The following is a 27,857-nucleotide window of genomic DNA, read 5'->3' as shown; positions in this document are numbered from 1 at the left end:
AGTTACCCATTTAAATTTGATCTTTTTTTCTTAGAACTATTATTTTATATCATGATTCATCCAAATATCCAATACAATTAACACAATATTATCAAATGTGAGAAAGTAGTAAAATTGATTCATTTAATATCATCAACATAATATTATAAAATAGGCTAATACAAATTAAAACAAAATATTCTTCCACGAGATTTACTATAATAGAATGAATCATAATTATTTCCTACAAACTAATTTCTAGTGATAAGCTTTGCTGCAATCAAATTTACTGAAACAAATTAACAAAATATGATCTATTAATATTATAAACATGACAAAAAAATAAATATGAAAAAAGATGAAACAAATAACAATATACATGAAAGTAATACCTTAAGAAATTTCAACACTAGTAATCCCAACACTTGGAGTTCCAACATTTGGAATCTTAATATTAGCAGTATTTAAAGTCAAACCAAACAACTATAAAAAATATGATTGGTTTTGATCGGTTTAGTTCGGTTTTGATCGAATCTATAAATCTAAACCCATGAGCCAACCTGTACATGAACGGTTTTGATTGATTCGGTTCGGTTTGGTTTTGACCCAAATACATAAATGACCCAACCCAAACTGATCGCATTGGTTTAAGGCAATTCTGGTTCGCCGGTGACCCGTACTTGTGAACACCCCTAGCTCCAAGTCCAATATGTACCGTATTGAGGAGATCATCGCCAAACTCACCTCCAATCAGCTCAACCTTACCGCCACTCAAAACACCATATCCACCAAACTTGATAAATTCCTTTAGAAAATGGCCTATCTCACAACCAGTCAACATCGGGTCTTGCCAATCGAGCCCCCTTCAACCTAAACAAATCCCTCACTACAACACTACCCAAAAATTTCATCCTTAACTCATAAATTTGCTACCTTGTTCCAAGCCCCTATGACCTTACCACCATCATATACCACTAATTGCGCCATTCTTCTTCTTCCCAATTCTGAACCCATAAATGTTTGTCCTTATCGCTGCCCATACTTTCAGAAGTAGGAAATATAAAATCTAGTTAAGTCCATGTTGCAAAATGGGATTATTAGCCCAAGTACGAGTCCTTTCTTTTCTCTTGTTCTCTTGGTCAAGAGGAAAGATGGGTCTTGGCAATTCTATGTGCACTATCATGCTTTCAATGCGATTATGGCAAAGGATCATTTTTAGATCCCCACAGTGGATGAATTGCTCGACGAGTTAGGTGGCGCTCGTTTTTTCTCGAAACTGGACCTTCTACAAGGCTACCATCAAATTTTAGTGAAGGATGAGGACGTGAGCGAGACCGCAAATCTTGACTTATAGGAAAACATTTGAGTAGCACTTGTTCCATTTGGAAAAAGCATTTCAGGTGTTATTGGAAGGCAAATTCTTCCTTAAATTGTCCCAATGTTCCTTTGCTCAACGTTAGGTTGAATACTTAAGACATCTTGTCTCTGAACATGGGGTGGAACTGGTTCAAGCCAAAGTCCAAGCGATCCAACAGTGGCATGCTCCTAGTTCCCTTAAAGCTCTATGGGGTTTCTTGGGATTGATGGGTTTCTATTGACATTTCTTCAAAGGTTATGCCACTATTGTGATACCTTTAACACATCTTCTGATGAAGGAGCAGTTTGTATGGTCCCATGACGCGCAACAAGCTTTTGATGAATTGAAGAATGCAGTCAGTAAGGCCCCGATCCTACTTCTACCAAAATTTTCCTAACCTTTTGTCTTGGAAATAGACGCTTTGAGAGTGGGCATGGGAGCGGTTTTATCTCAACAAGGTTACCCCATTGTGTTTTTTAGCAAACCTTTTTTTAGCACCCCATTGCGTTAAGAAATGGCATCAATACCTCTTGGGCCACCATTTCACCATTCTCACAGATCATTGGAGCCTCAAAGAATTAATGACATAGGTCATGCAAACTCAAGAGCAACATATGTCATGTTGAGATTGATTGGATATGATTATTCGATCTAATACCGTTCGGGAAAGTTGAATTTGGTTGCAAATGCCTTATTCCAGATCCCTGAAACTCCCACCAAAGAATTACTCTTGCTTTCTATGCCTTGCTTCACATTTTTACAGGAGCTCAAACGTGAATCATCTCTTCATCCTTGTTTTATTACATTCCGACAAGCTATTAAGAGTAATCCAGTTGTTCATTCTGACTGTACTATTGCTCATGATTAGATTCTTAAAAATGATCGTATTTGGTTACCTAATGGGCTTCATTTCATCAAAACATTGTTAGAAGAATTCCATACAACTTCCATAAGTGGACACATGGGTATTATGAAAACTTTAGCATGAGTGGGGGAAAATTTCACATGGTCTAGAATCAAGGATGATGTCCAACAATTTGTAGCAACTTGTTGTGATTGTCAGCACACTAAGTATGACACATGAAAACATGCAGGTTTACTTTGTCCATTGCCCATTCCTTCTAGCCCCTTAGAGGACCTGTCTTTGGATTTTATTGTCGGATTACTGGCTTATCGAGGTCATACGACCATCCTGGTAGTTGTGGGTTGCTTTTCCAAAGGCATTCACTTAGGGATGCTTCAACCCCATTACACTGCGCACACAATCACCCTTCTTTTCATGGAGATTGTTGGCAAACATCATGGTATGCCTCGAAGCCTAGTTTTAGACCATGATCCTTTATTCATTAGTCACTTCTGGAAGGAGTTATTCAAACTGAGTGGGACCAAGTTGCGTATGAGTTTTAATCTGGTGGCCAGACAAAAGTGTTCATCACCTTATCGACAATATCTGCAAGCATTTTTGCACAATCAACCTTCTTCTTGGGGCATACCCTTGATATGGGATGAATGGTCTTATAACACTTCTAGGCACTCCAGCATGGGTGTTTCTCCCTATGAAGTCACCTTTGACAAGAAACCTCCTAGCATTCCACAATATATTGTGGGTACATCAAAGATTGAAGCAGTTGATGATTTTTGGCCAACAAGGAAGCTGTGTTTGCCAGTTTGAAAAACAAACTTATGAAGGCACATGAAAGCATGAAGCATTTTGCTGACAACCATAGGAGGGAAGTGAATTTTAAGATTGGGGATTAGGTTATGGTCAAGCTACGCCCTCATAGACAAACATCAACTACTGATGCACCTTATACCAAGCTTGCCAAGCGTTTTAATGGTCCATTTCAAATATTGGAGCAAATTGGCAAAGTAGCTTATAAACTCCAATTACCCGAAGGATCTCACATTCATCATGTTTTTCATTGTTCAATTCTTAAAGCATTTCACCAATTGCCAATAGAAGCAAGCTATCCAGTAGTGTTACTACCAATAAAAGTTGGCAACCAACCTACCATCACACCTCTTGCAATCCTCAACACACGTTGGGATCACTCTACTGTTGAACCTAGATTGATGGTGCTAGTTCAATGGGCGGGCCTATCCCCTGATGACACTTCTTGGGAAGATTGGGCTAGTTTGAAAGCCACCTATCACCTTGAGGACAAGGTGTTTTTAGATGGCATGGGGGATGATAGGAAGGGAATCATGGCCCAACAAGATACCACAGGCACGAATGAAAGGCCCAAAAGGAAGATCACTCCACCAAAACATCTAGAAAATTATGTTTGAAAAGGTCTAATTAGGAGGAGTGTTGTGCTAGCACTACAGTATTGGCTGACTTAGATTATTGGAATATTCTTGTCTGCCATTTACATTATGTTATTTTTATTTTCTGCATTCGGTTATTGTAGCATTTGTGTATGCTATATAGGTATTTCATATGTAATGAGTATAGGCAGCAAGATATATTATATCTTTTCTCACCTTTGTTCTTAGGAGGTCCCTAATCCTCAAATTCTAGGAAGCTAATAACTGAGAACCTAACATTATACCATCCATTCGACTAAGCCAAGTTGATGCCATGAAGGATTGTCTGGAGCTCTGCATTAAGAATGGTTGTAACTCCACAAAAACCTGAGTAGCCAATAAGGTAAGTTATTTCGAATGATGCCACCAAAACCAAATCTGCCCGGATTGCCAAAGGATTTTCTATCCGAGTTTAATTTCACAAAATCTTCGAGAGGAGGAGTCTAAGAAACCTGAGTAATATTGAGAGGTCTAGTAGAGTTTTGAAGAGTCTGCGAGATTAAGTCATGCAGGTTCTGAACTTGATGAATAATGGACCAATCCGACAGCACTTTGTCTTGGAAGATCTCCACATTGCAAGCCTTCCAAATCTGCCAACACCTGACTGCAAAAATAGCGCCATAGTCAGCCTTGATGTGTCTCTGCAACCAAGTTTGGAAATCTTCATTATGATTCTTGGAAACATCCAAGTGAAGCATATTCCAAATTCTGCTAGCATTGGGGTAATGAAGCAGAACATGAAATATGGATTCAATAGCAGCTCCACACTTGAAACAAGAAAAATCTAGAGATAAATTTTGGTTAGCTCGAAAAAGATTTGTAGGGATACTTTGGTGGTCAAGAAGCCAGAGGAAAAGCTTTATATTTTTTGGTAGTTGGAGACACCAAACCCAAGTTTCGTTTCTCACTAAAGCAGTTGTGGGGGATCGGGCTTTAGTTAACCCCTGTAGGCAGATTTGGACGAGAATTCTCCATCACAAGAGCCATTCCAAATGACAACATCAACAACTTGATCATTCAAAAAACACTCTCCAGCTCATACTTCAACAAGGCTGGGATAGGGGTAGCCAAAATATTGCAGTTGCAATAAACATTGTCGAAAAGGTCTTTAATTTGAAGCATAGAATCCTGGATATGAACATAATCCAGCTTAGGGCCCACAACCCTGTTAGAAGACTATCTATCATACCAAATAGACACATTTCCTTGGCCAACTCTTATGCGAAATCCTGAACTCAAAATCGAAGAGACCTTTTTAATTGAAGCCCAAATATAAGAACAATTTGTATAATCCTTTTGCCTGAGAACCGAATCATGTCTCAAATACTTAGATTCCAACAAATTCACCCTTAAACTATGATGATCATGGATCATTGACCACACTTTTTTACCAAGCAAGGCAACATTCGTGTCTCTGGCTCGCCTCACTCCAAGCCCACCATTCTTTCTAGATTGAGTGATAGTATCCCATTTGACCCAATGAGATGTAGCATTTCCCCAAATGAGTCTCCTGGAAGTAGCATCTATTGCGTTACAGGTTCCCTGTGGAATCCATAAATTCTGCATGATATACACATGAATGGCATTAATAACAGATTTGGTGAGTGATTCGTCATGCTCTATTCAAAAGATTAGCCTTCCAGCCAGCTAAACGACCATCAACACCATCATGAAGGTAAAATCAGACTTTTTAACCCTATAAGTTTGGAGTTTAGTGATATATATATATATATATATATATATATATATATATATATATATATATATAAAGATCAAGGTAGTGAAATTTATTATTATTTTAATTAATAAGTTTGGATTTTAGTGTCATAACTAAACCTCAAGTAGTGGAATGTAAATTATTCTATTAAATATTTTTTACACTTTTTTCATACTAAAAAATTCACAATATTAAGTAATTTAAATATTTTAATTAAATACATAAGAATAATTATTATAAAAATAAACAATATTATTTAATAATCTTTTTAATATTTTTGAAAATTACTTTTGTGTATTTTCAAATTATAATTATTCAAAAAATATTTTATATTTATATTTAAGTTCTAGCCTTGTGTAGGTTGTTAACAAATTGGTAAGTGTACCAATTTTATCAAGTAGTAAAGATTAAACGAAAGTCTTCTGAGTATCGAGTCCACAGGGACTTTGTTTGTACTTGCGTAGGTAAATTGCCAATTTATAAGTGTCATACCCTAATTTCATCCGGGGATTATTACTTGATGACATGCAACCTTTGATTGGTCGCTCATGTGAAGTCCCGAGACGAGTCGGAAATTAAAAGGAAGTATTGTTGCGCAATCTGTGAGTTTCCGTAACTTCTTCGAAAGATAAAAAAGAGTAAATACATGATTCGTAAGGATTCGTAACCTTACGGAAAGAAAATAAGTATCGTTATGAAATTCGAAAAGTTTCGTAACGTTACGGAAAAAGAATCGCCAAAAAAGTAAAGGGGGTGCATTTAGTAAAAAGGGGGGGTATCAATAGCAATCAAGCCCACTTGGGCCTTCCAGTTTCTTCCTCCAGAAGGCGGTTGCTTCTAGAGGAAGCAACATTGCTCGCCAGGGCGAGCTGGGTGGCAAGCTCCTCCCCTATTTTGCTATAAATAGGGGGAGGAGTGAAAAGGAAAGGGGTTCAGCCTGCTTGGCACTTTGTATTCTCTTAAAATTGCTGAGGAAAATTGTTTCCGTGAAGAAAATCCAAGCCGAGGCGCTTTCGTAACGTTTCCGTGGGTAATTACGCGAAGGTTTTCAGCCGTTCTTCGACATTCATCGTTCGTTCTTCGTTTTCTTTGATCTTCAACTGGTAAGTACCCCAAACCGAGTTTTTCAATTCATTCTATGTACTCGTGGCGGTCCCCATTTGTTTCATGTACTTTTATTCTCGTTTTCATTTACTTTCCTTACCCTCTTTTGACGTGCTTCAGTCATTTATTTAAATCACTTTTCGCCTAATCAAAAAATAAAATAAATTTCCACCGATCATTTGATTTGTAATATCCGTTAATTTTTGTTAAAATGAATTCCGACCGTTCGGTCGTGCCGTAACCACGTTGGAAATCAAAAAAAGAGGTAAAAATAAATAATATAATAATCAAAAAATACCTTTTAGTAAAATGAAGCGAAAAAATCAATCAGACGTTTTCTCTTTGGGATTTCTCATTCTTAATTGAATCAACCCGCCTAGTCAAGCTCGTCCACAAAAAAGTCACTAAAAAGGGTTGAAAGTTTATCATCTCAATTTTCCTTATCAAGTAAATGGATCATTTTTAAGGTCCAACGCCTTAAAATGATCACCTTTCAAGTAAAAAGAACCACTTGATTCACTCTTAAGGAAGAACTACGTAGGTCTGATTTCCTCTTCGATGGAGGGTACGTAGGAGCAAAAGCCCCGCTTTTGTCGACCTCAAAAAAATAAAAAAGAAATAAAGTTAAGGTAATACAATTTCCACAATTCTAAAAAATAGGTTGTTGTCTTTTGAGACAAACGTGAGAGGTGCTAATACCTTCCTCAAATGTAAATACAACTCTCGAACTTAGAATTTTCATTTTGACCAGTTTCCTTTGGTTTTTCCGACGTTTTCCACAAATAAACGTTGGTGGAGACTCCGCGCATCTTTCCTCCTTTGGAAAGCGCACCCGTGAGCCTCGCCTCGCACGCCCGCAAAAGGGCATGTTGCACCAGTTGGCGACTCCACTGGGGACATTTTGTGAGTTAGGCCTATTTTAAAGAATTGTGGAATTGTGAAACCTTGTGTGTGCATTTATTAAACTGTGTAAAGTGTAATAACTGCTGTCTTTTTTCACATTTTTACACTAAGCACCCACGGGTTTGAGTAAAAAAGGGGCCCTATACCCGGGTTCATGGGAATTTAATGAGTGGAGGTGAATCTATCATCATGCTAGGTCTCCGACTTGCTTGATAATAGTGAAACCTCGTCTAGAGCTTTCTCTCTTTATAATATATTGTCGCTGGTATTCCATACCGCCACAATATTATTATCTTGAGTGATGATACCTCTAGAAAACAGTCATGTGAGTTATGAATGGTTGGGGGTAGTTATTAGAGACCCCTAGATATTGTCCTATAGGTTCCCAAATAGGGGCAAAGAGCAAACACGCTCCGTGCCATTTTGTTCTCATGCATTTTTTGGTAAAATAGCACTAGTTTATAGTTTTGCTAGTGATGTTTTGTTTCTTTAGAGTAATATGTAACTTTTTAATACTACGTTGAGGCGCCATGATGCCTAAAACGTAGCATAAAAAAGATGGATCTTTGCGGTCTCGTACGTGTGAATTACCCCTTTGTTTTGTTTTCTTTCCGTTTCATGCATACGCATTGCATCATTCATGTCGGAGTCTTGATCCACCCTTTTTTTTAGGTAAATGATGGGGACAAATCAAAACTGAAAAAGATTTTATCAAGTCAAGGTTAAGGGTATAGATGTCACCAGCCTCAAGGAATTGGGACGATTGATGGGACCTCTCCAAAGGCAAGCCTTCCGCAAAGTGTACGGAAAGATTCTAGATTTGACCGCAGCGGAGGTATTTACGGAAGCTATCGTATCCCTCGCCCAGTACTATGATCAGCCGTTGAGGTGCTTCACGTTTGGGGACTTCCAAATGGTACCGACTGTTGAAGAGTCTGAGGAGATATTAGGATGCCCTCTTGGGGGAAGAAAACCGTACCTGTTCTCTGGGTTTCTTCCCTCCTTGAGTAAGATGGCAGCTGTGGTCGGAGATTTGGCAAAAGAGTTGGATCGCATGAAACAAACTCGGAACAGCGTAGTAGGCCTGCCGCAGAAATACTTGGAAGGCAAGGGACATGGCAAGCCAAGAGAAGTGGGGCCTGTTTGCGGATATACTAGCTTTGCTGATTTTTGGGGTTGTCCTCTTTCCGAATGTGGATGGTTTGGTGGACTTAGCCACAATTGATGTTTTCCTTGCATATCACCATAGCAAGGAGAGTCTAGTGGTGGCTATCTTGGTGGACTTATTTGATACCTTTGACCGAAGGTGCGAGAAAAACAGTGAACGGATTGTCTGTTGCTTACCCGCTCTCTATGTGTGGTTGGTTTCGCACCTATTCCAACAAGACATAAGACATCCGTGTCCACTTCAAAGTTATCGCGCGTGCGTCGAAAAAAGAAAAGTCGATTGGGACCAACACTTGGTTGGGATAGGAGGCAGCGCAATCAATATGTTTCCTCGATGGAAGGAAGGCAAGGAGGGAGTTATTTTCACGGGTGCATGGCATGATCTTAAAAGAAGAGTTACCTGCTTGCGCAAGATCCAAGAGGAGTTTGGCTCAACACTTGGAAGCCACGGAGCAAAGCATGCTAGCTATCATAGGGCAGTACAAGGAAGAGTTGAACCAGTCTGTGACCCATGAACAAAGAGATCTTGTTTCATTTGTTCTTGTAGTCCCACCTTTTCTCATATCATTTTGCATGTTTTTGTTTCTTTTGTCTTGATTGGTATAGATATGAGGGTCGATTCTTTGAGGATCCTAATGACGAGGGTTTGACGATTGATTTTGACCAAGATGTAAGCCAAATGATGAACGAAGAAAAGGAAGAGGACGTCCTTTCACCAGAGTTGGAGAGGTTGATCGCTCAGGAAGAACGCGAAACGAAGCCTCACCAAGAAGAAATCAAACTGGTGAACTTAGGGGCCGCAGAGGAAAAGAAAGAAGTAAAAGTGGGAACCAGTATGACTGCACCTATCCGCCAAGGCTTGATAACCCTTCTTGAAGAATATCAAGACGTCTTTGCATGGTCATACCAAGACATGCCCGGTTTGGACTCTGACATTGTGCAGCATAAGTTGCCGTTGAATCCTGGGTCTTCCCCAATTAAACAAAAGCTACGAAGGATGAGACCCGAGATGTCTTTGAAGATCAAAGAAGAAGTAAGAAAGCAGTTCGATGCGGGTTTCTTAACTGTGGCGCGATACCCGGAGTGGGTGGCCAACATTGTCCCAGTCCCGAAAAAGGACGGTAAGGTGCGAATGTGTGTAGACTATCGGGACTTAAACCGTGCCAGTCCTAAAGACAATTTTCCTCTGCCACACATTGATATATTGGTAGATAATACAACTAAGTTTTCCCTTTTCTCGTTCATGGACGGTTTCTCGTGGTATAATCAAATAAAGATGGCACCCGAAGATGTAGAGAAGACCACTTTCGTCACCCTATGGGGGACGTTCTGCTATGAAGTGATGGCCTTCGGGCTCAAAAATGCTGGGGCAACCTATCAGCGTGCCATGGTGGCGTTGTTCCATGACATGATGCATAAGGAAATAGAGGTCTACGTAGATGAAATGATTGCCAAATCTCAGACTGAGGACGAACACCTCGTCAATCTACGTAAGCTGTTCGGAAGGTTGCGAAAATACCAACTGAAGCTAAACCCAACCAAGTGCATCTTTGGGGTAAAGTCGGGAAAGTTGCTAGGATTTATCGTAAGTCAGAAAGGGATAGAGATAGATCCCGAGAAAGTGAAGGCCATCCTTGAAATGCCGGAACCACGCACGGAGAAGCAAGTTCGAGGTTTCTTGGGCAGGTTGAATTATATCGCGAGATTTATCTCGCAACTCACCCCTACATGTGAGCCCATTTTCAAGCTATTACGTAAGAACCAGGCGGTCCTGTGGAACAGCGATTGCCAAGAGGCCTTCGAGAAGATCAAACAAAGTCTCGCAAAGCCCCCGGTGCTCATGCCACCTGTAACAAGAAGACCTCTTTTCCTGTACATGACCGTGTTGGACGAGTCTATGGGGTGCGTGTTGGGTCAGCACGATGATTCTGGGAAAAAGGAACAAGCCATTTACTATCTAAGCAAGAAGTTTACTGCATGTGAGATGAATTACTCAATGCTGGAAAGGACGTGTTGTGCTCTGGTATGGGCATCACATCGGCTTAGGCAATACATGCTCAGCCGTACCATGTGGCTTATTTCCAAAATGGATCCCGTGAAATACATCTTTGAGAAACCGACCCTCACGGCACGAATCGCTAGGTGGCAGGTACTACTATCTGAATTTGATATCGTGCACGTCACCCAAAAGGCGGTAAAGGGAAGCGCCTTGACAGATTATTTGGCCCAGCAACCCCTCCAGGATTATCGGCCGATGCAGCCTAAGTTCCCAGATGAAGATATCATGGCCCTGTTCGAAGAGAAGCGGACGGACGAAGACATAGACAAATGGATTGTTTGCTTTGATAGGGCATCTAATGCTTTGGGCCATGGAGTAGGGGCAGTCCTTGTATCCCCGGATGATCAGTGTATTCCTTTCATGGCTAGGCTAGGTTTTGATTGTACCAACAATATGGCCGAGTACGAAGCATGCGCCCTGGGGGTTCAGGCGGCCATTGATTTTGATGTAAAACTACTCAAAGTGTATGGAGACTCGGCTTTGGTGATACACCAGTTGAAAGGAGAATGGGAAACTAGGGATTCGAAGTTGATACCCTATCAAACTCACATCTTGAGGTTAGCCAAGTTCTTTGACGACATTTCTTTCCACCACATACCTCGGGAAGAGAATCAAATGGCCGATGCATTAGCCACCCTGGCATCCATGCTTCAACTTGCCCCCCACGGGGATCTGCCATACATCGAATTCAGATCTCAGGGTAGGCCAGCGTATTGTTATGCAATAGAGGAAGAGCGGGATGGGAAACCGTGGTACTTCGACATCAAACAATATGTCGAGAACAAAGAATACCCACCAGGGATTTCTGACAATGACAAAAGGACGTTGAGGAGATTGGCTACTGGTTTCTTTGTAAGTGGTACCATCCTGTACAAACGAAACCACGACATGACCCTCCTACGATGCGTAGATGCCAAAGAGGCGAACTTCATGATTGAGGAGATCCACAAGGGTTCATTTGGGACACATGCCAATGGGCATGCTATGGCCAGGAAGATCCTTAGGGCCGGTTATTACTGGCTCACCATGGAGAGTGATTGCTGCGCCCATGTAAGAAAGTGTCATAAATGTCAGGAATACACGGACAATGTCAATGTTCCGCCACATCCTCTAAATGTTATGTCCGCCCCTTGGCCCTTTTCCATGTGGGGAATAGATGTCATTGGGGCCATCGAACCCAAAGCGTCGAATGGTCACCGCTTCATTCTTGTGGCGATAGATTACTTCACCAAATGGGTCGAAGCAGCTTCTTATACTAATGTCACGAGAAGTGTGGTGGTCAGATTCATAAAGAGGGAGCTGATTTGTCGATACGAACTCCCTAGGAAGATCATTACTGACAATGGCACCAATCTGAACAACAAAATGATGCAAGAAATGTGTGAGGATTTCAAGATCCAGCATCATAATTCCACCCCTTATCGGCCAAAGATGAATGGGGCTGTAGAGGCCGCGAATAAGAATATTAAGAAGATTGTTCAGAAGATGACGGTGTCATACAAAGATTGGCATGAGATGTTGCCTTTCGCCCTGCACGGATATAGAACCTCGATATGAACTTCTACTGGGACAACACCGTATTCCTTGGTTTACAGGATGGAAGCAGTACTCCCATTTGAGGTAGAGGTTCCTTCTCAGAGGATAATAGCGGAATTAGGCCTATAAGAGTCAGAATGGGCTCAAGCACGCTACGACCAACTCAACCTTATTGAAGGGAAGCGTTTGACAGCCATGAGCCATGGGCGCCTATATCAACAAAGGATAAAGAACGCGTACAATAAGAAGGTTCGCTTGTGCAAGTTCAACGAGGGGGACCTTGTGCTAAAAAGGATGTCCCACGCTGTTAAGGATAATCGAGGCAAGTGGGCCCTGAATTATGAAGGACCTTTCGTTGTGAAAAGGGCTTTTTCTGGGGGTGCTCTGATACTCACCAACATGGATGGCAAGGAGCTACCCTCGCCCGTAAACTCCAATGTCATTAAGCGATATTACGCTTGAAGTCTGGGGCAATTGAGAGGACCGTTGCATGTTCTTTTACTTCTGAGTTTTTGTTCTTCTTGGTTTCCTCCAGGGATTCCCTTTCACTGTAACTGTCTCGTTTCTTTAAAAGAAGAGGAGATGGGTGAGGCTTCAGTCCTCCCTTTGGTTTTAAACCTTGTGTTAGTTTATAATCACCTGAGCCCTCTTCACTCGGTTCATGGGGTGCCCCAAACGCTTAAATTAAAACTGAACCTAACCAACCTTCACTAAGAAAATCATTGCATTAAAAAACATTCATGCATGCACGTACACATGCATATCTTGTGGTAACAGGGACAGAATCGTCTTAGGCCACGGTCAGAAGTCGAGACAAGTTGACGGCAGAAATCAACCAAGGTAAGACGATGACCCAGTCACGCTTGGCCGCATATTGTTTGTTTCCTACTTGCAGGTACTTAGGGACAAATGCAAATGGAGGATAGGGTCACGACCGACCGATCGTCGTCCCTTCCCGACGTTGGGCAAGCAGAGAACGTCGCTGCAAGGCAGCCCAATATCCTTTGAATTCACAGTATTTATTACTATTGTTTGTTTTAAATAAGGTAATCGACGCCTGATTATAACTTAAGTAGGTTCGAGTAGGCTAACGCTAACCCGTAAGGGGGGGGGGGGGCAAGATTAATGTTTCCCCTAAAAAAAAGAAAAAAAAAAGTACATGTTAGCTCGCCTGGGCGAGCAACCCCTGTACGAAAATATAAAGGAGCGGAGGGGGAACGTTTTCTTCACCCAAAACTCTTCCCCCTCACTTCAAAAACTTCCAAGCTCACGGGAACTACAAAAACAGCAGCCCCCAAGCTTCCATTGTTGAGTTTTTGCTTCCCTTTTCATGCTTTAATTCTCTCCTCACAAGTAAGTGCAATTTCCCTTGGTTATTTGGCTCTCCATTGATGTGTTTTGGTGCTTTAGTTGCTCATTTTTCGCAAAATTCGTGAAGCAATTCACATCTGAATCCATGCTTGTTTTGTTGAGTTGAGGGTTTGTGTGAGAAGGCCTTAGGCCTATGTTGTATTCTGAAGTAATGGGGCATGTCACATTGCCCCCTTTCTCTTGCAATTTATGTCTAAACATGCGCCCACCGAGTGCTCGGTGAAATGCCCCAATGACATATGAATGTGATTTTGTAAAATCGGGATTGTGGGACTGTTTTATATATATGGGGCAGCATAGGGGATCCGAAATGGGTGCCCAAGTGCAATTCCAAGCTTAGAAATCCCAGCTCTTAGCTTCAATGCAAGGCAACATACTTATGACTAAGAACCTAAATTTTGGTTTTGGGAAGTAGAAAAGCATGAAAATTAGGACTTGCTTATGAGAGTTTTTACTCGAATTTGGGTTGCCCCATGAGGGGTACTTTGCACCTAGGTAGCGTGGAAAATACTTTTCAATGGTATGTGGATATATGTGTAAATATAGGTAGCATGGAAAACACCTTTCAATGGTGTGTATATATGTGAACATATGGCATGAAATTCCTTGCAAAGTGTGAATGAGTATCTTCCTAAATGAATATTGAGGTCGCTTCCTAAATGAATGTATGATGGCATGCAATTCCCTTTTGAATGCAAGTATGTGCATGACGTAATTAGCTCTCCAATATGCATATAAATAAATGCGAGTGAAACAATGAAAGCCTATATGATATATGTTTCAAATATGTGTAGGTAGTTTGTGATAGCAAAATATTTAGGATGTGATTAGGTGTGAGTTTTGACGCAGTGCCTAGAGCATGAGAATGTGTGTTCTTTTCAAAAATATATATGTATGGCAGTTAGAATGTGTTGGATGTCCTTGTACGTTGACATAAATAGTGGGATATTCTACACATACGCATGTGCATAAATATTTTACATTAAAAGTGTGCATGAGTTCATTCTAAATCGGAGGGATTAGCATGTCATTTTTGTGTTAAGAAAAGCTTATCTTGTAAAACTAACTTCCCAAAATGTTTGTCCTCGCAGGAAATGGCCCCAAGGAAGCTGGCCTCAAAGAGATCCAGGAAGGACAAGGCGGCTGAAGGAACCAGTTCCGCTCCTGAATATGACAGCCATCGTTTTAGGAGCGCTGAGCACCAGCAGCGCTTCGAGGCCATCAAAGGATGGTCATTCCTCCGGGAGAGACGCGTCCAACTTAGGGACGACGAGTATACCGACTTCCAGGAAGAGATAGTTCGCCGGCGATGGGCATCGCTGGTTACCCCCATGGCCAAGTTCGACCCAAACATAGTCCTCGAGTTTTATGCCAATGCTTGGCCTATAGAGGAGAGTGTGCGAGATATGCGATCTTGGGTGAAGGGTCAGTGGATCCCTTTCGATGCGGATGCCCTTAGCCAGTTCCTGGGATACCCTTTAGTGCTGGAGGAGGGTCAGGAGTGCGAGTTTGGCCAGAGGAGGAACCATGCCGATGGGTTTAATGAGGAGGCCATCGCCCAGTTGCTATGTATATCGGGGTAGGATTTTGCCCGGACTGCTGCTGGGAGACGGGTGAGGATCATGTGCACCAACATGACCACCCTGACCCAGATATGGATGACATTGTTGCTCAGCAACATCCAGCCCAACGATCATAATTCCGACCTCCCCCTGCCGAAGTGTCAGCTGGTGTACGCCGTCCTGACACGGATGAGCATTCACATGGCTCAGTTGATCGCTGATGCCATTTATCTATTTGCAGGTATGGCGCCGACCAAGCACCCTTTGGACCCGTATAAGTCCAACAGGGCCCAGGGATTTCCCGCATTGATCACAGGACTTTGTCAGTCGTTTAGAGTCCCCGTCGCACCTAGCAAGGTGATTCGGCCACCCATCACCCGGGCTTTTATTGAGAAGTATTGCATGTAGAGACCAGCCCAGGGTGATGCACCACAAGCCGCAGACGCGCCGCCACCTCATCAGGCTGGCCCAGCTGGGTCATTTGATTCAGAGCAGTATTTACGGCATGTGGTTCACCAGCAGGCGGCCAACCACCGGGCGCACGTGCAGACCCATGACTGTCTTTACCAGCTGAGCCTCAGCCTGCAGAGCCAGGGTTTTACTTCTTTTCCATGCCCTACTCCGGATCAGTTCAGGGCAGAGGTCGCATGGCCCGGCGATTAGCCTAAGGCCCAGGCAAGGGAGGCACCTGCAGAGGCTCCCGGCGAGGCAGATGAGGCCCGCGAGGACGAGGAGATGACCGATTTGCTTGACTTCTTGGGTGGGAGCGGAGCCACATGATTGGGAGATCCCTAGATCCGTATTCCTTTTTATGTTATGTTTATGTTTCCTTTTCTTCATTTTATTTTTGTTTAACTAAGGGACTAACATTTGTTTCGTTTTGATTGACTTTTGTTTTGTGCATACTTGTCGTTTGAACTGTTACGTTAGTATTTATTTCGTTGTTGTCAATAGTGTTTGTTGAAGTTCCGAAATCGCGTAGAATTTTTATTTAGGAACATCGTCCAAAATAAAAAAAAATGAACCAAAATCATGATAAAAAGAAAGAAGCGTTGTGAATAAATGTCTATGTATATAAAGAAAAAGAAAAATGTTTCTCATATATGAATGTAGAAGGAAAATGTGTATAGAATGATTTTTGCGTGTGTAAATAATGTGTGAAAATAAATCCTTGTGTGTGTGAGCAACGAGTGTATATAAAGAAATTTTTGTATGAACCACAGGTGTGTGTTGAAAAAAAAGGGAAGGAAGAGAAAAATCTTTGAACATGAATAGGGTTCGTATATAGACCGTGTGACGTAAAGAGAAAGAGTTCTAATGTGTGTACAAAAAAAGTTCGTCATGTATAAGAATGTAGATATACAAAGAAAAGTTTTCCTTATAGAGGGCCATGGGTGTATGGTTTTGTGAATATAAAAATGAAACAAAAAAAGGGAAAAGAAACGAAGACATCGAAGGTCGACATGTTATAGTGAAGCATAAATCATTCGTAGAGAGCAAACATATCTTCTGGAAACAAGGGACTGACGCTAAGAGTTTATTTTCCTGAATAACCGAGATAAGAACGGGTGAATCCATTGAACTAATGAAAGAACATAATTTGGAAACATTGGGTCTGTTTGTGTAAATTCCCAACTGTAGTATCACAATGCCATAAACGGGATGCTTGAGTACCCCCCTGGCTGTGGCCATGACTAATTTTGCACGTTGTTTCCAAATCATCATTGTCGCGCGTGCCTTGTGGAATAATATGGAAGTTTTGCCCGAGACCGACACCTTGACACCCAAATTTGTTTTGCCCCGGATATCAAGATCGGGCTCCCACGATAAAAGCCCCCATTGAGACACAACCTTAGACTATTTTGGACCTTGCCCTATCAAAAGAACCCTCATCCTCTCCCTCGAAGAAAAGGACAGTGGAATCCCCTCAAGGGAGAGCGAATAGAATGCTAAAATCCGATTTCCCAAAGAAAGGAATGGAGAAGAAGAAATGGAAAGAAAGAAAAAGAAAAAGATGAAAAGAAGGAAAAGGAAAAAATTAAAAGAAAGGAAAAAAAGGATTCCCGATCGAAGATCAAAAGGAAGTAAAAATGGAAAATCGGAGGAAAACAGAGTAGATCTCAATCAATGAAAGAAAGAGAACAAAAAATCTTTAGACCAGATAAATTTTCGGTAAGGTAAGTGACTGCCAGCAAAGGAAAACTCATTTTTGGTGGTCCTTCCTTTCGGATTGCCATTCAAAGTCATTTTCGACTGGCGATATCCCACCCCACAAAAACAAAGAGGAAAAGACCGAAACACCCAGCTTCCTCTCCAAAAACACTACCCTCGAGAAAATCCTATTGATCAGTGATCGTACGTGTGATCTTTGATTCGATAGGAAATCGTGTGCAAAATAAAGTCGTGGTGCAGTTATGGTTTGGAATTAGGGTAAAACACTTACCTGTGAGAGTTTGTTATACACTATGAATGATTCATTCCCGGTTTTAGCTTAACCCGATGTTTCCCCTGAATGTTCATTTAAAAGCTAAATGTTGACATCTTGCCCTTCATTTTCGGTTACAAGGAAGATTACCCTTGGCATGAGTATATTCTTTCTCTAAGATATGGTGCTCTCGCGAATGATTTATTTTTCTTTGCAAAAAAGCATGTTTGCTTTTTTTAAGGTAAAAAAAAAAACCGGTGGACCATTCGATCTTGCCAACAAATTTTCTTCGGAGCCCCATGAATTGCTTGCCTAGCGCTGTTCATGTGTCCGCCACCGTCAAGTGCGGATCCTCTTGACTGGGAAATGTGGTCTTTGTTATTTTCCAGATTGATTCTTCCACCAACGAGTTTGGAGCCATGCGTAGAGATTGCCTAGTGCAATTCTCCATTCTCGCCTTTTATTCGGAGCCCCATGAATTGATTGCCTAGCGCTGTTCATGTGTCCTCCACCGTTAAGTGTGGATCCTCTTGACTGGGAAATGTGGTCTTTGTTATTTTCCCGATTGATTCCTCCACCAACGAGTTTGGAGCCCTGCATAGTGATTGCCTAGTGCAATCCTCCATTCTCCAATGTGTTCTCCACCGTCAAGTGCGGATCCTCTTGACTGGGAAATGTGGTCTTTGTTATTTTCCTGATTGATTCCTCCACCAACGAGTTTGGAGCCCTGCGTAGTGATTGCCTAGTGCAATCCTCCATTCTCCAATGTGTTCTTCACCGTCAAGTGCGGACCCTCTTGACTGGGAAATGTGGTCTTTGTTATTTTCCCGATTGATTCCTCCACCAACGAGTTTGGAGCCATGCGTAGTGATTGCCTAGTGCAATCCTCCATTCTCCAATGTGTTCTTCACCGTCAAGTGCGGACCCTCTTGACTGGGAAATGTGGTCTTTGTTATGTTCCCGATTGATTCCTTCGCCAAACATGTATATATGTATATTATGTTATTGTTGTTTTTGTTGTTGTTTGTATTTTGTTTTGTGTTGTGCAGAAAAAAGAAGGAGTAGAGACGAGAGTCGTCATAGACTAACAACGGAAAGGGCAAGACAGACGAAATAAGTGTTTTTATCTTTACTTTCCTCTTACCTCCAGTAAAAGGTAAGTAAAGAGGGGCAACTGTCATACCCTAATTTCGTCTAGGGATTATTACTTGATGACATGCAACCTTTGATTGGCCGCTTCGAGATACTTGGCACCCTTTGTTGCACAATATGTAAAGTCCCGAGACGCGTCGGAAATTAAAAGGAAGTATTGTTGCACAATCCGTGAGTTTCTGTAACTTCTTCGAAAGATAAAAAAGAGTAAATACATGATTCGTAACCTTACGGAAAGAAAATATGTATCGTTACGAAATTCGTAAAGTTTCGTAACGTTACGGAAAAAGAATCGCCAAAAAAGTAAAGGGGGTGCATTTAGTAAAAAGAGGGGTGTAAATAGAAATCAGGCCCACTTGGGCCTTCCAGTTTCTTCCTCTAGAGGCGGTTGCTTCTAGAGGAAGCAACCTTGCTCGCCTGGGCGAGCTGGGTGGCAAGCTCATCCCCTATTTTGCTATAAATAGGGGGAGGAGTGAAGAGGAAAGGGGTTCAGCCTTCTTGGCACTTCGTATTCTCTTAAAATTGCTGAGGAAAATTGTTTCCGTGAAGAAAATCCAAGCCGAGGCGCTTCCGTAACATTTCCGTGGGTAATTACGCGAAGGTTTTCAACCGTTCTTCGACATTCATCGTGCGTTCTTTGTTTTCTTCGATCTTCAACTGGTAAGTACCCCAAACCGAGCTTTTCAATTCATTCTATGTATCCGTGGCGGTCCCCATTTGTTTCATGTACTTTTATTCTCATTTTCATTTACTTTCCGTACCCCCTTTTGACGTGCTTCAGTCATTTATTTAAGTCACTTCTCGCCTAATCAAAAAATAAAATAAATTTCCACCGATCATTTGATTTGTAATATCCGTTAATTTCTGTTAAAATGAATTCCGACCGTTCGGTCGTGCCGTAACCACGTTGGAAATCAAAAAAAGAGGTAAAAATAAATAATATAATAATCAAAAAATACCTTTTAGTAAAATGAAGCGAAAAAATTAATCGGACGTTTTCTCTTTGGGATTTCTCATTCTTAATTGAATTAACTAATAACTAAAGTGAAACTAAGGCTAAAATCAACCTGCCTAGTCAAGCTCGTGCACAAAAAAGTCACTAAAAAGGGTTGAAAGTTTATCATCTCAGTTTTCCTTATCAAGTAAATGGATCATTTTTAAGGTCCAACGCCTTAAAATGATCACCTTTCAAGTAAAAAGAACCGCTTGATTCACTCTTAAGGAAGAACTACATAGGTCTGATTTCCTCTTCGATGGAGGATACGTAGGAGCAAAAGCCCCACTTTTGTCGACCTCAAAAAAATAAAAAATAAATAAAGTTAAGGTAATACAATTTCCACAATTCTAAAAAATAGGTTGTTGTCTTTTGAGACAAACGTGAGAGGTGCTAATATCTTCCTCAAACGTAAATACAACTCTCGAACTTAGAATTTTCATTTTGACCAGTTTCTTTCGGTTTTTCCGACATTTTCCACAAATAAAAGTTGGTGGCGACTCCGTGCATCATTCCTCATTTGGAAAGTGCACCCGTGAGCCTTGCCTCGCACGCCCGCAAAATGGCATGTTGCAACAGTAAGCAATAGAAGAAAGAGGGGAGAAGAAGAAAGAGGTAATAAATTGTAAATGTGAAATTTGCAGATAAAAATGGTAAAGAAGAAAACAGTTAGAAAATTAAATAATAGCTTTAATGCCAAAGATGAATGAAGAATAAGATAATGTCACTACTAAAAAAAAGGTCTTCTACATCGGTTCTAATGGTCTTTTTACATCGGTTATGACCCGTTGTGATAACACAGTGTCGTTGAATACCGACATCGGTTGGAGGACTGTCTTTGAAGGGTGACCTTTCTACATCGGTTGTGTAGCTCAACCGATGTAGAATGTGAGCTTTCTACATCGGTTTTAAGGTTGAAACCGATGTTGAATGATAAGGTTTCTACATCGATTATCAGTCAACCGATGTAGAATGGGTAATAATGGCAAGGTTTCTACATTGGTTATAAGTCAACTGATGTAGAATTTGAAGGATTTCTACATCATTTATTACTGAACCAATGTAGAATGGGTAGGAATGACAAGGTTTCTACATTGGTTATAAGTCAACTGATGTAGAATTTGAAGGGTTTCTACATCGTTTATCACTCAACCGATGTAGAATAATGAATTTTTTTTATTATTTGTGCGAAATTTATAATTTCCCCTTCAAATATTGATGTGATGTTAAAGTGCATGATTGTGGTAAAAGTGAACATATTTAATTCACAGTTATACAAATCCAAGGGTCCAGAAGTAAAAGTGAACATATTTAATTCATGCCATTCAAAATATTAAACAGTCATTTAGAGACAAAAACAAGTTGATTAATATAAAAAATAAAAAAATACCAATATCATGAAAGTAGCAACACCAAGATCACATATCAAGAATTAAAGGGAGACCAAAATTGTAATTTAGGCTAGTATTAATCTGATGAGATATCATTCTAAAAGCAAAACAAAAATAATTGTACTAAGAAAATTTGGATTGCGTAAACTATTAATAATAAACTCAAGAAATCATAGATCCATTTTCCCATGAAGTATAAATGACTACAGTATTATACTATGAAAATTGGTACTGTGTTAACTATTAATAATAAACTCAAGAAATCACAGATCCATTTTTCCATGAAGTATAAATTACTAATTTATAGTAAGTATAATGTTTGTTGTTAATTATAGTTCTTGCTTGATGGCTCTGAGGTAGGTATTTACATTTTTGAGTGAGACTGTTCCCCACCACGAGTTTACTTGCTCTCCAAAATCCAAAGAAGAACCAAATAATGAATAGGCTGAAGTACAAGCGTAGCTTTTAGCCAGTAGTTCAAAAGTTCCACAATAATATGGATTGAGCCTTGATCCAAGCCTACAAAACCTATTCTAAGATATTTTTTTTAATATTTTGTAGTGCTAAGTGTGAACATAAATTTTAATTTTAATAAAATAGGATTTGAAAAATGCACCAGTAAAAATTTCTGATCATAATTCAGTTAAGTTCTCACTTCTTGATTTTAAAAACTCTCAAACCTGCCTTTATAAATAGTAATTTTCTCTAGCTAGCATTCAATTACACTTTGATAAAAAAAAAAGGCACCATGGATTTTCCCTTTAAAAATTATTTCCAGTTACATGAATACATGTAATAAATCTGTAAGTATCTAAAACTTAGCTGCGGTAACTGATAGTCTAAATTTTTTAGGCTCAGTGCAGTGCATTGAACTATTTCTCTAAGCTAGATAGCTAGTTTAATTTTAAAACTGATCTTAAAAAACAGTTAAGGTTAAGTTATTTTTTTAAAACAATTTAGTTATTTTAAAATAATTCAGTTCATCAGTTCAGTTATTAAAAGAACTTCAAATCAATTATTTTGGCCAGCGTGAGCATTTATTTGGAGGCGTTGTACATGCAAAGAGAATATTAATACCTAGTGCAAAGTTAGTGGGAAAAGCAGAAAACAGAGTTCAACAGTGACGGAGACACAGCAGTGAGTGGAAAAATTAAGCATGTGTCTTGTGAGACATAATAAATAGATGTGCAATAAATAGATTTATGTAGTATATAAAATTAGATTTATATGATGAAGAAATAGGAAAAGATAAAGTAATAATAAAATGAAGAGAAGTAAAAAATAATATAATAAAATATTATAAAAATTAATGATCTCTTTTTTTGGACAAATGCATTTGTTTAAATTTGTATAAGCACAATATATTTTGCACGATAAAAATGTGATACTAGTAGCGTTGGGTCGTTGGCAGATGAATAAAGGGACATGCTAGGTGCACCCAGCAACATTGCTGGTGCACCCAGCAATTAGGTGAATGGGCAAAATTGCCCTTGCGTTAAAAAATATAATTTCTTCTTCCAGAAGAAGGATCTTCCGGAAATCTTCCGGAAGAAGGTTCTTCCGGATACTTTCCGGAAGAACCTTCTTCCGGAAGAACAATTTGTGTTCTACCGGAAGAACCTTTTTCCGAAAGCTTTCCGGAAGAACCTTCTTCCGGAAGCTTTCCGGAAGAAGGTTCTTCCGGAAGAACAAATTATTGTTCTTCCGGAAAGTTTCCGAAAGAAGGTTCTTCCGGTAGAACAATTTGTTCTTCCAGATGAACAATTTGTTCTACCGGAAGAACCTTCTTCCGAAAACTTTCCGGAAGAAGGTTCTTCCGGATGAACAATTTGTTCTACCGAAAGAACCTTCTTTTGGTAGCTTCTCCAGAAGAAGATTCTTCCGATAGAACAAATTGTTCATCCGGAAGAACCTTCTTCCGTAGTAGAATAAATTGTTCTATCGGAAGAACCTTCTTCCGAAAGAAGGAATTATTTTTTTAATACAAGGGCAATTTTGCCCATTCACCTAATTGCTGGGTGCACCAACAATATTGCTGGGTGCACCTAGCATGTCCCATGAATAAATTAATCCATATCAATAAAGTCCACGTATTTAGACTTAGGTGAATAATTCCAAATGTTGTATGAGGAAAATTTAATATATCCATTTGCTATCTATGAAAAAATAAGATGTTTTACGTTCAAACGTCATATTTTTATGTATTTTTATTTTCATTCATTTTTTTCTCTTTGAATATCACATTATACTTCCCTCGACTGTGATTTATACAGTTAATATATTATTTAATTATACTTTTCCTCCTACTCCATCGCTAAATCCTTTCATATATTTTTTTGGTAATGTTACATGAAGTGGAGTTGTTGTTAATTTTATTAATGATTAATTTTAGTATCAGACTTTAACGATTATTTATAGTAAAAAAAATTCTCCTAATCATTTTATCAATCTAGAATACTCAAATTCAACACCGAATCTAAGTTTATCTTCATTCAACTACACGATAATATGTCACTTTTATATTTTATTTGGAACCAAACAAATTAACTTTTAGTTTTCTTTTTTTCACACATACCTTAATTTCTGTCCACTCAAAAATTTTCTTATCTTCTCATTTTCTCACTCAAACTTCACTATAAAATGGAAGCACCTTGGATCAATTTTTAGACACAAGTTTTTTTGAAACTGATTAACCATGGCTTTTATATCATCACATTCATCATTTTCTTCCCTCAGTCTCTCTGCATCCTTTCCCATTTATATTTGCTCTTCTTCTTCCATGTTTCCACCGCCTCAAAAACCATGCTTTAAACCTAGAGAGGGATATTCTGTCATTCGTGTCTTAAGTGTCCGTGGTTATTTTCCTTAGACTTAATAAATCCCTTTCATCTTTTACTTTCAGCTTAAACCAATATAAATTATTAATATAAATGTTTCTTAAATTGTTTTTTTTGGTACATTTGTTTTTGTTTTTTTGGTGAATACATTTGTTTTAGTTTTAATAATATATTGATATTGATATTATATATATGGTGTTAATTTATCTATAAAAATAACCAGTCTGAATGTGGAACACACCACTACTGGAAGAAACTAAGATATCATCTTATGACTAAGCTAGCTTTAGGCAGCCATTGTTTTTTTTTGGGTATTTATGTTTATATTTTTTTATATTTGTTAAATGCATAACAAGGACATAAAATGTGGAAAATATCATAACACAGATGAAATTTAAATTATACAGGTTAACAGCAGAGGGGATTAGTAATTTGATGGCATGGACAGAGCAATAGCACTTGAAAGTAAGAGAAGTCATTCTCACCTTATCATTTAGAAGCTTAGCCTCTGTACATGCAACTTCAAGTTTTCCATTGTGCTCAATCAAATCTTTTTCCCAAGGTTCAAGCTCAGCACGAACTTTAGCAAGCTCAGAGCGGTATTTCTCAGTTTCAACTGCTTACCAGTCAATGACAGAGTTAACAAAGGCAAAAAAAATACAAGTAACTAAAAACCCTCTATAGCACATAGGATATTAGCTCCATTTGTCTACATGGTAGATAATATTAAAAACATAAAGACCAGCTACCACCACCAAAAACACTGAAAATCAGCTTGATGCATCCCAGACAATAACAACAAAAAAACAATTTAGACCTTGAGATAATTATATACAGTTGACTAAAATAAAAAATATAAGAACATATTTTGAAATAAATCATGCCAATATATATATATATATATATATATTCACCTTTCGAACTCTCTGTGATTTCTTCTAAGACCTTCTCCTCATCAAGCAACAACTTTTGCAATTTTGGGATATTGTCCTCAAGTTTTGGTATCAGAACAGTTGATTCCTCACCCTTTTTTATAAGGGCTTCAAGTTTTGGTATCGACAACATTGTTTCAGAAATTAGAAATTCCAAAATTGAAATCAAAGTAGTTACTTCAACAATGAACTCAAAATAATGTAAATTATCATCCAAGCAGCAGCAGTATCTATAAAGAATGGGTACACTAAGTGAAACATTAATTGAGCATGTTTGGATTTGCTTTTAGTGTAAATTGGTAAGAGAGTTTTAAACAAATATAAATTAGTCAAAGTTGATTATAAGCTATTTTGAAAACACACTAAATTCATTAAAACAAACTAAATACTTAATCATACTCAAATAAAAAAAAAAAATGGACCAGTACTGCAACAACTATAAATGGTTTCATGGATTAAGAAAGTTGCATGTTCTCTTTATCTCAGAATTGAAATGGAAAGAGTGCTAACAGTTTGTGTGATTCATCAATCTTTTCCACATATTTGTTGATTCCAATGATATCCTCCAGATATTCTAGAAAACCTTCATCATGAGGCCCTTGAGCTTTTGGTTTCATAAGTGAAATCTGCTCAACTTCACCCTAATAAGAACCAAATCAAACATCAAAAGAGGTAGATATAAACATTTACTGAAAAAACTAAAAAGCACCAAATAACAAATACCGAACCTGAAGAATAAGAAACCTATTATTGTCAAGAAATTAATAATAATTATTTTATATATTATATTAAAAATATATTATTAATTTTTTTAATAAATAATTCTCTTTTATTTTTATAATGAAAATATTTAAGATTCTAGTACTAGTACTAGATAAAGCTTCCAACACAAAATAGAAACAATAGTACGTATACAAAATGTGAAACTGATGTGCTGGATTTTCGCTCTCTTAATGGAAAACTGATCTTTCAACAAAGATGGGAGAAAAGGGAAAAAGAAAATGAAAAGTCTATTTATTGCTTTTTTTATGTAGAAAAAGGCAATTTATGAGAATCTTGCACCAAGAACAGACGTTGATTCTCTGCCTTCTTCACTGAGAAACCAATCTGAACCGTCGTTTTCGTTTTCTTTTCCCAGTCTCAGATTCGATTCACACCCAACCCAATCCCGTCCCTTAATCAACGGTCATCAGTACAAAGTTTCTGCAAGATCCCCGACGCACGAAGACCATCACAGAGATTTCCAGGATCAAGAATTCATGTTATGCTTGTGAATTTTGTGATTAAAATAAATATCGCAGCTTTTAAATAAAATAAAAAGAACACTCCAATTCCAAAACACTCATTAGTTTCTAGAACATTCTACAATCGCACATGTTTGGCTCGCTTCCCGAACACAAACAGCTTCGCATCGATGACGTTGCTCTTCCCGCTCCCGTTAGGTCCCACCACGACGGAGAAACTCTGAAATCGAAGCAATTAGAAGTTCGCAAGTGAAATAAATCCACGCAGTTCAAAAGTTCGCAAGCCAAATCGAAGCAATTCAAAAGGTCGCAAGTTAAACCAAAGCAATTCAAAAGTCCGTAAGTAAAATCGAAGTTCTAAAGTGAAAGTGAAACCGAAGCAATTAAAAAGCTAGCAAGTGAAATTGAACCAAATCGAAGTTTGCACTACAATTGGAGAGAGAAATTGAAGGTTGAGAAGAGAGAGAGAGAGATAGAAACCCTAAGTAACCTTGTGGAAGGGACCGACGCGCTGTTCGCCGGCGTAGGATTTGAAGTTGCGCATGACCATCTCCTTTATGAAGAGCCTTGGCCGAGCGGAGGGAACTGGGGGGAGGGGGAAGGGTGTTGACAGAGAACCCCACGATCTTGTTCCTTAGCCTCTTCGACGGTCATGCACACTTCTAGCTTTGTGAGGGAAGAGTGAACGATAATGAGAATCTCACAGTTTTTTTTATTCATCTAGAGTTGTCCAAGCTTTCGCCCAATTAAAACGTGCCACGTCAACAACAAAAAGTGGAAACACAATGTTTTCAAATGCGGTTTTGAAAAAACGATGTACTAAAGCATATTTAAAGTCGTTTTTTGGGGAAACCGCTTTTAAAAAGTTACAACTATTTACAAAATTGTCACTGCTTTCCTTACTACATCGGTCTTTATATAACCGACGTAAAACCACTGTCGTAAAATTCTTTTTTTCTAGTAGTGTGTTGGGGCCTAGTATGCCAAAAGTAATTATAATATAATGTAATTAATTTTAACTATTTACAAAATTGCCACCGCTTTCCTTACTACATCGGTCTTTATATAACCGACGTAAAACCACTGTCGTAAAATGCTTTTTTTCTAGTAGTGTGTTGGGGCCTAGTATGCCAAAAGTAATTATAATATAATGTAATTAATGAGTTCCATGTTTCCACCTGCATCTACTGAGTTACCCTATCTTTGGTTTCTCGCACGAAGGGACTAGTTTATTTATCCTTTTCCCCCAAATTTCTTTGGTGAGATAAGATAACCAACTGCATCAAGATAGGAGATGAAAAATTCCGTGGGCAAAATAAATGTCAATCTATTTCTAGCAGTGAATTTATTAAGTTACCATTTCCCAGTTCTTTAGAAAATAATCACTTTTCAATGTATTACCCTCTAAACTTTATATGGATATCAGACCATAATAATAAATGAGCACAGAGAAGAATAATGAAAACAAAAAAACATTAATTAGATAATAGACAGAGGATTACATTACAAGTGTTTTTGGCCTCCAGGCACCCAACAATGGGGATTTAGCCTCTGATAGCCATGAGAGGCTTTACACATCAGGGGTTAATGGAAGAAGGTGATAGATGACTAATGACAGGAAGAGGGGGAATGGCTAAGGAAAGAGGGCTCTCCTTAAGGGATAGACTCAGGCTTTAGATTTCTTCACTGGAGAGCTTAGAGACTCAATGTGTCTTTTCCTTCTGATTTTTCCTCCTTATATAGGCACCAGGTAGCTTACTTTTCCCGTTGACTTCGCGCTTAGCGTGGGCTTTCACGCTAAGCGTGCCTTTGGGCTTCTT

General features: G+C 39.1%; 1 protein-coding gene across 3 annotated transcripts; it reads right to left on the bottom strand.

Annotated features, from left to right (window-relative positions):
• Positions 1–259: 259 nt before the first annotated feature.
• Positions 260–26,715, bottom strand: LOC114367455 (uncharacterized mitochondrial protein AtMg00310-like). Of its 3 annotated transcripts, XR_003657207.1 has the most exons (5): positions 26,528–26,715; positions 26,168–26,257; positions 25,304–25,434; positions 24,347–24,477; positions 260–5,203 (listed from the first exon to the last, which is right to left on the bottom strand). XR_003657207.1 is itself a non-coding variant. In XM_028324646.1 (3 exons), the coding sequence occupies exons 1-3, from the start codon at positions 24,924–24,926 to the stop codon at positions 4,820–4,822; spliced, it is 666 nt and encodes a 221-aa protein (XP_028180447.1). In that variant the 5' UTR covers positions 24,927–25,235; the 3' UTR covers positions 260–4,819. The 3 variants fall into 3 exon arrangements, 1 of the variants encoding a protein (XP_028180447.1); XR_003657206.1 differs by lacking the exons at positions 26,168–26,257; positions 26,528–26,715 and adding an exon at positions 25,522–25,552; XM_028324646.1 differs by lacking the exons at positions 25,304–25,434; positions 26,168–26,257; positions 26,528–26,715 and adding an exon at positions 24,776–25,235.
• Positions 26,716–27,857: the final 1,142 nt, after the last annotated feature.

The sequence above is a fragment of the Glycine soja genome, chromosome 9 (assembly GCF_004193775.1).
Source record: "Glycine soja cultivar W05 chromosome 9, ASM419377v2, whole genome shotgun sequence".
NCBI lineage: Eukaryota > Viridiplantae > Streptophyta > Magnoliopsida > Fabales > Fabaceae > Glycine > Glycine soja.
Note: the sequence above shows the minus strand (reverse complement) of the source record. Positions and strands in the feature narration are given on the sequence as shown.

Excerpts from the sequence above, each read along its gene's own strand:
- LOC114367455 (XM_028324646.1), bottom strand. The coding sequence starts at position 24,926 with ATGTTGTCGATACCAAAACTTGAAGCCCTTATAAAAAAGGGTGAGGAA. Across the intron at positions 24,478-24,775 it reads AATCACAGAGAGTTCGAAAG|TTGAAACTGAGAAATACCGC; the intron begins GTGAATATATAT and ends ACTGGTAAGCAG. Across the intron at positions 5,204-24,346 it reads CTAAGCTTCTAAATGATAAG|AATTTATGGATTCCACAGGG; the intron begins GTGAGAATGACT and ends TATATCATGCAG.